This window comes from Acipenser ruthenus, chromosome 16 (genome assembly GCF_902713425.1).
Source record: "Acipenser ruthenus chromosome 16, fAciRut3.2 maternal haplotype, whole genome shotgun sequence".
Lineage (NCBI taxonomy): Eukaryota > Metazoa > Chordata > Actinopteri > Acipenseriformes > Acipenseridae > Acipenser > Acipenser ruthenus.
Genome location: NC_081204.1, coordinates 9074731 through 9088744, shown reverse-complemented (window position 1 = coordinate 9088744; position 14014 = coordinate 9074731). Strand labels below are relative to the sequence as shown.

Here is a 14014-nt window from a genome sequence, read left to right as displayed (position 1 = left end):
CACATTATTTTACATACAATTACCCATTTATACAGTTGGGTTTTTACTGGAGCAATCTAGGTAAAGTACCTTGCTCAAGGGTACAACAGCAGTGTCCCTCACTGGGGATTGAACCCACAACCCTCCGGTCAAGAGTCCAGAGCCCTAACCACTACTCCACACTGCTGCCCGTATATGGCAGGCAGCATATACACACTGCTGCCCGTATTTGGAACATCTGAATACCTGGAATACAATTGGGGAGGGAACAAGCACATAAATAACTAGAAGATTATCGGCACAGGGGCACCAGTAATATTGTCATTAGAGATGATAAGAAGTAAGAACATTGTATTTGAAAAGCTTGTTTGGCATGCCTTTTAAAAAGCAGCAGCAGTGACTTTAAAAACATAAGTAAATTCACAAACGAGAGGTGGTAATTTGGCCTATCAGTGCTTGTCAGGTTCCTAGAAACTGATTGAGCTTAACATTTTGTCAAGTTGCATCTTAAATAACCCACTCGCTGTGTATGAAGTTTCTCCTACCCTTTATCCTATCTCCGCTTAAAGAGTAAGCATATTTTTCGGAACCCCGCAACTTACTCTTGTGGGAGGGAAGGGGTGAAAATCACCCTGCCATATGAAAATGTTTAATTGATAGATTATGTGTTCATTGTTTAACAGCTGGGTCGTATTGTAAATTAGAGCCAACTGGCAGTATTTAAGGATAGCAGCCAGACTGTTCTGGTTCTCTCCTGTGCGTGCGTGCACGTGTCGTAACAAAATATACTGTGTGAACCTTTTTGTGTTTGTTTTGTGTACTGTGTGTTTTCAGTTTTAACAGGTAAACAGCTTAGCTGTCCTGTTTATTTAGTTAGGTTCCTGACTTGTGTAATCAACGCTCCAAAGTGGAGCTAGGTTTTTGTTTTCTTTTATTCTTATTTGTGTTTAAAATAAAAAGTGTGCTACCACGTGTTTTAAAATACATCTCCTGTGTGTGAGTCGGTCACTGAGTGCTGGAAAATAATTTCCAACCGTGTTTCACGGACCCTGATTATCGCTAATCTTGGACTATCAATGATAATTTAGGTAAAGTAGTCCAAGACTAGTACTAATCGGGGTCTTGTGAAACCAGCTGTTAGAAAGTATTTGTTAGGTTTAACTTGTCAACTCTGCTCTTCATTGAACTCTCTCCAGGCCCACAGTGTCCTTTTGGTAATGAGGGAACTAGAAGTGGTAGTATTGTAAGTGTGGTCTCACCAGTGGATTGTGCAACCTCATCATAATCTTCTTTGATTTCAACTCTACACCTTTGTCTATACACAAGCATTTTGTTTGCTTTTTTGATCGCTTCCCACACTGTCTGGTTGCTGACAGTGACGAGTCTAATGCAACACCAAGGTCTTTCTCCTACATTTTTGTGACCAATGTGTAACACTTTACATTTGTTGACATAAAATGTCATTTTTCATGTCTCTGCCCAGTTCTACTGTAAATGTCGTTTTGTCAAATTGTTACAAATATTGTTTTCTTGCAACTTGAAGATGAAGCTGCATAGGAACGAATGCCAAGTTGCTATGGTGATAATGACATTTCCTCTGTGTGCCATAGTTTCTGAGAGAAGACCATTATTTTGAATTTGTTTTGTGGAGGGGTTTGATTTGTTTATTTAAACATGCTAGCCAATGGTTCTGTCAGCTGCTGCTCATTGGTAGCTGTCAGTCAATGGGTGACAGTTAGTGACAGCTGTGCAGCAGCATGAACAAACCGGGTGCAGAGTAATTACTAGCATGTGAGGTTAGCGAATGATTATAGAAACAGCTTTTTGGATGCAATTTGAAACCACATGGTGCTGCATGATCTTGATGATCGGAGTGCAAGATGTACAGCACTTGTATTGTAGATAAGTAGAACACTTGCTTACCAAGTAGATGTGTCCAAATCAGTTTCATTTTTAAGGGAACAGACAAGTGGACTATTAATCATTATAATTTTTTTTTCTCTGTGCTAATAAAACAACATAAACCACAGAAAGATGGTAAATGACTGTATGTAAAATGCCTTTACCCATGATAAAGTACACTGCATACTAATTACATTAATAAACAGTATGTGACCCCCAAACCCCTGCCGAAACGTCCTTCTCTACCCTCTGCTGGCCTTTGCAAGCTTGTTAGCAATACAGACCTTGATTTAAATAAGCCAGAATACACAGTGCTGCTTTCAAAGTCTTTACATCTGTGTTTGCTGCTGGTTAATGTTTGTGCAGAACACACTAATGGGCAAGTGTGTACCTATCGCAGTGTCTCTTTGACCTGAGCACATCGATAACAAAACATTGTGTTTTGTTTATGTGGAGGAAATGTAACTCTCTCTCAGCAGGGCTGTGAGAGAGATGAGGACCACAAGAAAGCTTTTTATTACCACAAAGTTACCAAGTTATACACTGAGGCCACTTGGAATGAAGAGACAGGCTTGTTTACATTGGACCACACATTTACATGATATACATAACTGATCGAAAGTTAAGTGCAACCAATTGATCTGTAGATTAGTTTTAGTAAAGGAGCCCATTTCTAATGGTGGTATGTCTATCTATTTCATATTAATCATGCAGTGTCTTAGAAACATTACATCTTCAGCACTGTGCAGCAGTATTTTATACTGAATGCAAAGAAGCTGCAGTCTGACTGTTCCAATAAAGACACATTTGCACTTGAAGAACTGTTCCACCCATAACTAGAATGGCACCTTCACAATGGACACTCCATCATAGGGTGATTTCAAAATATTTAAATACATAATATATCTAAAAACACAAGTGTGCCGCAGCATTGTCTAAATGTACAATGAACAGAACCACGCTTGAACACCATTAAAAATGACTACATTTGTTTTATTGTCAGTCTAAAACCGCTCCTAAATGCTATTTACACTATACAGGCTAGACATGTAACAGGAATATAAAGGGTTTACATTTATATACATTATTTATAAATGCTGGTGTGTAAGCCCAAATACATACAATTGTTATCTATTTATTCACCCTCATTTTTAACATTTTAAACCCTTGGTGTTTGGATCAGTACTCACTTGAGGATTTTCAGTCCATTCGGGTCTGGGGCCCTGTTCTTGTCTTGGTTATTGAATTGAACAGGACAGAGCCCTGTTCCAATTAGGTCTTTAGTGTTAACAGGTGTTCAATTAGGTCATTAGGGAGCTGGTTGAATCAAGTTCCTGGATTGGAATGGACTAAAAAAAAAGCAACAAATGGAAATGGCAAATCTTAACAAAGAAAATCATTGACACAAACTGTGTACCATAAGGCAAGAACTCAAAACGTACTGCTTAATTTCCCAAGAAACTTAGTCACGTGAGGTTAGAGGTCAAAGTCAAGGTCACCAACGCATACAGTGTTTATACTGCACAACACTACAAATATGAAGTCACTACCTCAACAGCCTTTCACTGTAGCACTAGCAACTTTGTGAAATTACTGAGAGGAAAGGGTTCGTTTTTTCTTGTACAATACCCATGATCAAACTGTGTGTACCAAGTACGAAGTCAATATCTCAAATGCCTTTATCATAATTTGGAATCGTCCCTTCTAAAAGTTTACTATGGTATTTTTGCACAGAAGTTTACCGTGCTTTTCCCATGGTTATTATTATTATTATTTATTTCTTAGCAGACGCCCTTATCCAGGGCGACTTACAATCGTAAGCAAATACATTTCAAGTGTTACAATACAAGTAATACAATAAGAGCAAGAAATACAATAACTTTTGTTCAAGCAAAGTACAAGTGTGACAAACCACAATTCAATAATACAGCAGATAATAGTGATAGTTACATCAGGATATGATTAAATACAAAATACTACAGGTTAAACACTTGGCAGATTACAGTATTCTGAGGTACAGGATTAAATGCAGTAAAATAGGGGGCAGATAAGAGCAAAATAAAGCATATTTACATGAAGGGTGATAGTGTCCCAGGATACAAACAGAGGAGTTCTACAGGTGCTGTTTGAAGAGGTGAGTCTTAAGGAGGCGCCGGAATGTGGTCAGGGACTGGGCAGTCCTGACATCTGTAGGAAGTTATGGCTATAATCAGTAACTGTATGGTTATAATCAGTGGTGTAGTCCTAAATCTGAAAGTACCGGAACGCCAATCAAATATAGATTTTCTTAAACAAATGTTATACAAATTCACGTTTTATTTGTTCATTGAGCTTGAGGTAACATTTAATAGGTAGGCCTAATGCACTATATTCTGAATACATTTTTCAGGACCTACCAGATTTGATCTCATCAGATATAAAAAACAAAACAAAACAAAAAAAAAAAAACAGTGGTTCTGGTACTGTAAATTGTGAGAAAAAACAAACAAAGCAGATAAATAAATAGTTTATAACATGACTGTGTTTTATTTTAAATAAATGTGTTGCACTTATGTATGCTTTTGTAATATATATGTGGTTTTTGGCTGGTTTAAAAAACACAATTTGGCTACTTTTTGGTGGAGCGTTGCAAAAAAATATATCTGCCACCGCTGCCCTTGATTAACCTCCCCAGCTAATTCAGAGACATGAGGAAAACATGGACATTTCTCTCCCATCAAATTATAGTTTAATATAAACTGTTTTCTTTGCAAATTTACAATTTTACTAAGCCAGTTGCAAGGGCAGTCATTCATTCCAAGACCCGGGCCTCTGCACTGATACATTATTTATTTCTTAGCAGATGTCCTTATCCAGGGTGACTTACAATTGTTACAAGATATCACATTATTTTTTACATACAATTACCCATTTATGCATTTGGGTTTATTACTGGAGCAATCTAGGTACCTTGCTTAAGGGTACAGCAGCAGTGTCCCCCACCTGGGATTGAACCCACGACCCTCTGGTCAAGAGTCCAGAGCCCTAACCACTACTCCACACTGCTGCTAATAGCACTTTTGCTATCTTCTTCATCAGCATTCTTAAACTTTAGTACTGTAGTGTAATAGAAGTTCCTAATGTTCTCTTCATTGCATCACAAGGACTGCTGACTAAATCAGACAATTGTGTGGGAATCAGGAGATGTGTGTGACTTGACTGTAAACATTTAAAATATGTGCCGGTTATCAGAGACTCCAATTTGTGTACCATAAGAAGTGGCACGTAGGGAATCGGACACTGATATTTTTTTTTTGTTACTAGTGCCTATTCAATGGCATGGTGCAGAAAGACTATTTTGATTTCCACACAGAAAAGAGATCGCTTCATCGGTGCCCATGCACTGAAATGACAGCATTCGGGCGCTATAAGCATTTTCATAACAAATCGATAAAGACTCTTAAGCTAATTCTTAAGTCAAGGTTCTGCTTATAGAAAACAGTACCGGAACAGCGTTCCTGCATGCTCCCGCTCGACTACACCACTGGTTATAATCTGCATTTACAAGAGTTTACCCTGGTTTGCTTTACTATGCTTTCACTATGCTTTATTACACTTTGCTATGCCTTTACAATGGTAAACTTTTAGAAGGGATATGGAAACCAGAAAGTCACATGACCCCATTATGTCAGCCATATTAGGTCACATGTCAACATCAAAGGTGATTTGGCCAAAGGAGTATAATAACCCTAAAAATATTATCTTAAATGGCTTATGACATTTTAGCAGTGGAATGTGTGATGTTATAGGAAGTGAATTCTGAGATTGCAGCCTTCCAACAGGAGTAGAATAATGACTTTACTGCTCTCTTTCCCCAGTTGAGGCCAGTATCTTCAGCTCCAGGGTTTTAACACAGTTTGAACTTGTTTCCATATACCTGTATCTGGATCCAAAATGAGATGTGGAACCAAATAAATGGATTTTACATAATCCAGTTTCAAAACGGACAGCTTTGGGGAATTGGAAACACTTTCTGATTATTCTTAGGTTCTCATGCCAGTACTTGTCCCATCAGGATCGCATTTTATCACCATTAAATAGCTATAATAATTATTATTTAAAAATAATTAAAACACCCAAAGTTTTTCTTTAAAAAAAAAAAAAAAAAAAACACGCAATGCTAGTTTCTATAAGTGCATGCATATTTAGGTGAATTAAAACATACTGTAGTTAACAGTTTTTACAGAGTTTGATAAAACTCCTAAACAAAGCCATGTCTATAAATTAAGAAATCAATTATACAATAGACGTAACATCAGCAAACAGCAATAAAAAAATAACCTAACAAAATGTCATTTAAAATAGGACTGGGTAAAATATAAACAGGCTTCTTGCTTAAGAATACCGCTTTTAAAGTGCAGCTTTGCAAGGCTGGAATTAAAAAATGTTGGAGTTTACTGTAATCTGCTTGTAGTGCCAGGGTTCTGTGTTTTGATGTGTTCTGTTTAAGAGATGAGCACACTGAGCTTTAATGTGTATTAACCTGATTGCACTGAAAACATTACTACAATGACACTTTTCAAAGAGCCAGTTACTGTATGTGTTGTCACTTAATAAGCTAAAAATCGACACCACCTAAACCACCTGCCTACTTACAAATTCACCCCAGTTTTAATCATAGGATCAACTTGGAGTTGACAGTTCTTATGGACATTAGGATCTTATGATGTGTGCTAATAAAGTCACAAAATCTTTAAAAAGGCACTTTTAAAGACTACAGTACTGTTTTGCTAGGGAGACCGGGCTGACTGTATGCAAGTTTGTTAGGAGTTATACTTTCCCCAGTCCTACTTGTAAAATAAAGTATCCTTTCAGTCTTTATATAAGCTCTGATATAAAACGTCACTGTGCACCATTGGTGCCTGTACAGTACTAGCAATACTTTATAGGGTCAAGAGATATGGATTAGGGTTAACATGGGGTTAGGGTTAGGAAGGTGTTGTGAAGAGTTACACTTTTCTAAAGTCTGTCTGCGCCCTATCATAAGTTTTAGCATGAACAAACTGGGTACCCTCTACCACCCCCACCACCCTTTAACCGACAGTGTACTGGTTTGCTTTGGCATCACTGCCATGGCATCAAAGATCCAAAAAACCTAAACTGCTTTAATACAAGCTTTATATTTCTATAGGGGGAATTCCTAGACTTGGTAGGCTGACAAAAATCATGTCTACCTGAAGAAACAGGTATGCTTGTAAATGTGTGCTTTTGCAAATTAGCATGCCTCCCCCCACAAAAAAAAGAATCAAGCTGGTTCATCCTAGTAGCTTCTTCTCTATTATCTACAGTAAAATGTGTCATTAAAATTTCAGGCATTGAGATAGGGCAGATTGATTCATTTGCAAAGCCGAGATTTTACAGTCCTGTATCCAAGGGTTCCACTTGAGTGCATCTTCCCAGTGATATTTCTAACCCCTAGTGGCCACCGCCAGCATTGTCACTTCCCGTAGTCCAGTCGATGATGATGAAACTCAGGCTCATTATCATAAACAGGACTCCCAGACCTGCAAAGCACGCAGCCTGAAAAACAAACAACAAATAAAAGAGTAAGTGGATTATCACATTCAATTCCAAAAGCAATAATGGCACAGTATGAATTAAACAGACTTTGTTTTTGTAATTATATAATGCATACAGCTACAGGGATTGTACAAAAAAACTCTATCAAGTAGCTTAAAGGTTTACTTTATATCATCTACATACCATCTGTGTGTTTTGTATACATCTGTATTGCTTTTTCTGCTTCGATACTTATATAGCAGGTTAACTTCATAATAATTGTTTTCCCCAATTGGGGCTGTTCCTGAAAAGACTACATTTCAGTGGTGGTTTTAGAAATAATCAGCAGGGGTGTGCAACTGCAATGTTGGAGGTGGAAATATGTAACCAATTATTTTCCTCATGAAACATCAGTTCATTTGTGCAGTCTTGCACACAGAAGCACAAGCCCACAGTGGCTGAATATAATTTGGAACAAGAAGCTTTAACATGTACATGTTCGGGATTCAATTTGCACAACAAATGCATTGGCCTTAAGAGGGACAGCCAATTTACACATGCTGTGTGTGTGTGTGGTATATATATATATATATATATATATATATATATATATATGCCAGTGGATGGCAGTCAGGTTCCCCCAGTTCAGAGTACAGGCAGAGCTTCTTACCATGATCTTGGGGGTGGAGCGCATGGGTTCCTCTTCCGTAGGCACGATGCGGATGTAGAAGATCGCTGGGAAGATGAAGATGAGGCAGGGAGCAGATGTGGCCCCTAAAAAAAGAGAGACACAGAACACTACAAGGGTTAGCTTAATTACACTAAGGTGTTCTGTCAATACTTTTAAATACTATAGTATATATCTTTTACAAATCAGTCAATAAAGTGGATTTTAAGACTGGGATGGAAATATTTTCTGCCGGTTTGTTTGGAAAAGGGGCGTTCTGAAATTCCTGTACAAGAACAATTTCATGCATGTCAACAGGACCCATTTTGATCTAATCCTGGAGAGTTTCCTGACCCTAGAATGCATGACCCCCCCTCCCCCCCTCCCCTTAACCCACCATCAACAGTGTGAGGGGAAAGGTTCTACAAAATATTCATTTTGTGTTTCTCTATTTTCTTCTGGTTTAACCCTGCTCTGAATCATTTTGCACAATGTTGCTGCAGTCACCAAAGCTGCAATCTTTAGTCATTATAAAGTGATATCTTTTATTTTACCACTAATGATCAACCTCTATACTTGAAGTGAAGCTGCAGTCCACTGTATTTTCCCCATCCTAATACTAAGCATTTGCTGTGTTGTACCACGATTAGCTACAGATGTTATAATGTTTTACCACACTTGTGTATAAGTGACCCTGCTTGTTACGAGAGTGCTTTACCACACATGGGATAGCACAGGGAGCTTTTTGTTTTTGTAACCATCATTTGGAACCACAGTCTGTTCTGGTCTGACCTTTCTGAATTCTTGTTATTCCCGGGTGCTATTTGAATACCTGCCCTTTAGCATCAGAAGTGTATTGATTCCACAGTGTTCTACTCTGCATCTATTTTTTCTCAACCCGACTTCACCTGAAGGAAAAGCCGCAAAAGAGTTTGAAGTTTCAGGTATACGAATGCACAGGATCTTTCTCTTCTTACTATATACAGTACCATAAATACTTAGACATAAGTACTACGCCAGCCAAGGAAAGATAACTTGAGATATACTTGCGATGGCTGTTTCAGTTTCCAAAACAATAGTTTACCATAGTAAATGTACAATCTGGTTATACTACGCATTTACCATCGTTTATCATTGTTTGTCATGTTTAATATGCTTTTCTATGCATCTCTAGGCTTTCCAGTGCTTACCTAAGCTTTACCATGCTTTTGCTTTGTTTTTTCTCAGTAAATTTTTATAAGGCCGGGGTTCCATGACAAAACCGTGGATCAGTGCTTTGTAACTCTATGAAGAAATGCTCTGTCATAGAACGTGCCGACTACGGACTACACAGCCGATGACTCACCGATGATCCCGAAGATGCCCAAGATGTTGGGTGCGAAGATGACGAGCAGGTTGATGAGGATCAGCAGGCAGGTTGCGATGGCGATGTGGCGCAGCCAGTTAAACGCCTTGTTGGGGAACAACATCTGCTGGATGGCACGTCGTACCTGTGGAGCAGACAGGGCGGGATTTCCTTACAAAACACTAAGAACACAATACCCAATGCACACCTTAAAGGGTGTATAAGGACCTTTTTATTTTATTGTGTTACATGTGCCCATGTGTTGCTACAACTGTTTACGTAAGGTGTGTGTATTGTTTTAATTATTATTATTTATTTTTTTTACATTTTGACCACTTTTTTAAACTTTTAAATTGCATTCCCTGCCTCAAGATAGCTTCACATGTACCCACATGGACCTCTCAGAACTACATTTCCCATCATCCTCCTGCTGACATATGTAACAGATGGATTTACCAGTCAGCAGGAGGATGACAGGAAATGTAGTTCTGAGAGGTCCATGCAGGTACATGTGAAGCCATCTTGAGGCAGGGAATGCAATTTAAAAATTTTAAAAAGTGGTCAAAATGTTATATTATTAAAACAATACACACACCTTACTTAAACAGTAGTATCAACACATGGGAACACAATAAAATAAAAAGGTCCTTATATACCCTTTAAAATGTACATAACTAACAAAACAATTCCAGTAATCTTACGTAATATGAATTACTAAACGTGTTAAATGCTTATTTATTAATAGTATTTTATTCACAGATTCCAGTTTCAGATACATGATTAATGACTTAGCTATGTGAATGAACTGTTACAGTTCATTGCATTTTAATGATCTGATCTGGCAGATGTATTATCAGCAGTCCAGTTTACCGTAACAGTGAACAGCTCAATATTGGAAGACTGCCTTCTTTCCAATGTATAACATTGATGTTAATAGAGGGTGTCAGTACTTGTAGGTAGACCTATAGACTAGGGACAGAGGCTCACCGGGAAGAGGACAATGGGCACGGTGAGGGTGACGGCAGTGAGCACTGCCAGTCGAACACACAGGATCAGGGTGTCGAAGGGGTCGATCCTGCTGTAGGTGTGGAGCATCTCTGCTTCAACTTTACCTGTGAGGCACAGACTCAGAAAGAGAGAGCGATGTCACACACACACACACACGAGACACAGACTGAACTGGAGACTGGAGAAACACTCACAACTGCTACACAGTGCATGAGAAAATCACGGGGTCAAACGACTTCATCATCATTTTCTGACACCTCTAATGCCTTGACAAAAAGTTACGATTGTTGTCTTGAGAAAAAGTGTGGTATGGCAAAATTACATATAGTTGAAATATGTTGTAGAGTATACTGTAAAAAGAAAGCTGCGCTCAGATACTTTTCAATGAGCAGTCTTGTGTGATTATGAAGGAAACAAGTACTTATTAATGTACAGGAGCACAGCTGACAGTGCAATCTATCAGAGGGAAACAAGTTGTTAAAGACTGTTGTGCTGTGAGTGAAGAAGTGTGACAGTGAACATGTTAGACTGTCAGTGGCTGACAGAGTGAGGGGTGGGCCCTGTGAAGTGCTTATTCCACTCACCATAGAAGGTAAGGTATCCGAAGAGAGCCGCCAGGAAATACATGGTGTACATGACAGCGATAGAGATGTTGGAGACGTGCTGCATCTTCCTTTTTGTGGGGCTGTAATCAGAGAGGACAGCGTTACTTAACTTCCACAGCAAACACACAAGACAAAACCTCTTTAAAAAAGGAACCGGGGATCTCGGAATTTCATTGGTGAAAGCCACTGACTCACCGCTGTCTTGTATCCCTCTCAGCTGGCTTCGTTAACAAATTGTGCTGCATGTTGCTGCTGTGACTCTTTAGTTACCTTAAAAAAATCTGAACATTCCAATGAAATGGGGGCTATGGTGAAGTGAGATAGAGTGGGTTACAAACTGAGGGAGAGTTGGGGGCTCTGTGACAGTAAGGTACAGTATAGAGGAGGAGATGTATTACATGACCAGCTCACTGTGCCTGGTAGTGGCTGCACTTACTTGCGTAGCTCAGTGTAGATAGGCAGGACCTCTGGGTGGCAGACAAAGGCGAAGGCTAGGATGGGGATGGTGTAGGCCGTCTAAAACGGAGAGACAACGAGTAATTTATGTGTTGCAAACTAAAAGATAGCAACATGTAATTTGTTTACTGAATCCACACTCTTAAAAACAAGACATCTTATAGGAGTTAATTATAAATGAAGTCCACTCTGCCCAGTAGCTACAGTGCCCCCTGCTGTCCGTACCTGGGAGTTGAGGGTAAACATGCGGGGGCTACAGTCAGGATCCGCCTCCATCTGGGTGTGTCCGTTCTGGTAGCCAACCGAGTGCTCCATACCGGTGCTGGAGTTGAGAGATTCTGTGGTATTGAACGAGAACTCAAAGAAGGGACACGGGATCTGGAACTTCTTGTATATCACCTGTAGAGCAAAAAAAAAAAACAATAAAATAAATAGATTTTAGAGATGCACTGCGTGTTCCAATAGTAACTGATAAACATATAAATCCACAAGAGTATGATATGCCTTTTCAGTAAAATGCATTGCTAGCTGTGAAACCGCTCAGAGGAAGGTGGTAGAATATGGATATGGATAAGTGGCATTAAATATGCAATCCTTGACAAACTATAATCTTATAAATGTTTTTCACAAGTTTGCTCTTTATTTTATTTATTTTTTACTTCATTAGTGGATTTTAGATTCTGCTTCCTGGCACCTCCTCACTACCGCAGATCATCCTCACTCCAATGTCAGAGAGGGGATAGGACAGAAAGCTGCAGTTTATACTAATATGACACCTGACCTGTACGGTACAGTAAAGAAGCATTGCACACGCACCACACAGAGGAAAAACACCATACAGCTCAGGGAGAACCCGCTGGTGTAGCCCAGGTAACCTGTGAAAAAGAGAGGAGGTCAGTGAGGACTTCAACCCAGGGCACCTAGTCTGCCTGTGTTAGGAATACCTCCTAGCCATGAAACTTATCTAAACACCTACGCATCCACAGCAGAGTGCTGCCATACTGACACTGTAGGAGATAGATTAGCTGCCCAACCTATTTGCCTTAAAGAGCCACACTGATTCCCAGAGGTCTTATACAGCAAAGAAAATAAAGAAATATTATTAACGAAAAAAAATTATAATTTACTTAGAAAGCTGATTACACCCAGACATTCAGCTTCAGTAGCTCAAGGATGGAAATATGACTCCCATTGCATAGCACTTGATCCATTCCTGGTTCTACTAAAAATGAGTGAAACTGCTATGCAATAGGAGTCTTATTTCCATCCCTGTAGCTTATTAAACACGACATGCTTACAAATCAGTGTTGCTGCATTTTGACTGTACTTGCTTATACTTAAAAACCACAGATAGTTCTTGCAATCTTTTCAAACCCAAGCCTTAAATGGGCTAATTCAAAAGACCCATACTGCAGAGCTAAATAAACCAAATATGGTTCATGAGCTATCTGTTGGACACAGTTTATGCTGTGGTGCTGGTACAGATAGTGGATCAGATATTCCCTGGCTCAGACACCAAGCTTCAGCTTTCTTCAGCAGAAAATGAACCTCGGGTCTCACTTCTCAGTGAAGATTAATGTGGTGTTGCTGCCAGCTTGAGAACCTCTTTTAACCACTCCAGATGTTTCAATTACACATGAATATTTTGTACAAGATAATTAATACTCTACGTGGGCTAAATAGTAATTAGCACTGAGCTTGGGACAGCTGCAGTGAAAACCATTAGGCTGTGCAAGACTCTGAACATTTCTCTGTGCATTTTAGAAACACGAACCAGCTTTTCTTTTTAATACAGTCTCTGTGGCTCGCAATTAACAGAAAGCCCTTAAAACGCTTCCTCGATAAGGGCTTCAGTCTGGTTATGATCACTCAGAGTGATCGCTCGTCACATTAGTTGCGTGTTCCAGTAAAGCAGGAAAGGCAGCTCTTTCCATCAATTTATGGTTGAAATATCACAAAGAGAACAAACAGTTTTGGTAGGACAACCAACTACACAATAGCATGGGATCCAATAAACAATTTAGAGTCACATCCACAGTAACTGTTGACTGGACTCCCAGTAAATGCCAGATTCTCCTGTCTGTTTTCTTACAATTGAAAATAATGAAAGTTTTAGACTTCCATTACCGACTCGTAATTTTGAGGTACTACTGTAAAGCAGATTATCGGAGAAGGCTGAAATGGGAAATGCGAGGTCAGTATGTAATAATATCATCATCTCACCTAGCTGCTTCATGAGGGCCAGAGGAAGGATGACACACACAGAGACCAGGACCACCAGGTAGTTACCGTTTAAGTACCACGCACTGAGGAAGCAAACACAACCATCATCAGCAGAGGTACAGAACGGGGTTACCAGAATCACAGAGTTGGGTTTTACAGCTAGGGTTTCTACAGTGCAATACATTGGTTTGTAATAGCATCCCATAACCAAACTGCTGCAAGGGTTGTTTAGCTGCCCTTGTGATTCCATTGCCCTTCAGTACAGAAACACCACAGATACTGATCACCTTA

At 39.3% G+C, this 14014-nt stretch overlaps 1 protein-coding gene across 3 annotated transcripts in view; it reads right to left on the bottom strand.

Moving 5' to 3' along the window:
- Positions 1–2853: 2853 nt before the first annotated feature.
- Positions 2854–14014, bottom strand: part of LOC117412285 (sodium-coupled neutral amino acid transporter 3-like) — a 38718-nt gene continuing 27557 nt past the window's right edge. For all 3 annotated transcript variants that reach the window (XM_058988722.1, XM_058988721.1, XM_058988723.1), the window contains 9 exons: positions 13724–13806; positions 12317–12375; positions 11726–11899; positions 11481–11560; positions 11024–11124; positions 10419–10543; positions 9432–9576; positions 8090–8193; positions 2854–7440 (listed from right to left, as the gene is read on the bottom strand). In XM_058988722.1, coding sequence (XP_058844705.1) covers positions 7336–7440; positions 8090–8193; positions 9432–9576; positions 10419–10543; positions 11024–11124; positions 11481–11560; positions 11726–11899; positions 12317–12375; positions 13724–13806 — 976 coding nt within the window. In that variant the 3' untranslated portion in view covers positions 2854–7335. The remainder of the gene's footprint in view (positions 7441–8089; positions 8194–9431; positions 9577–10418; positions 10544–11023; positions 11125–11480; positions 11561–11725; positions 11900–12316; positions 12376–13723; positions 13807–14014) is intronic.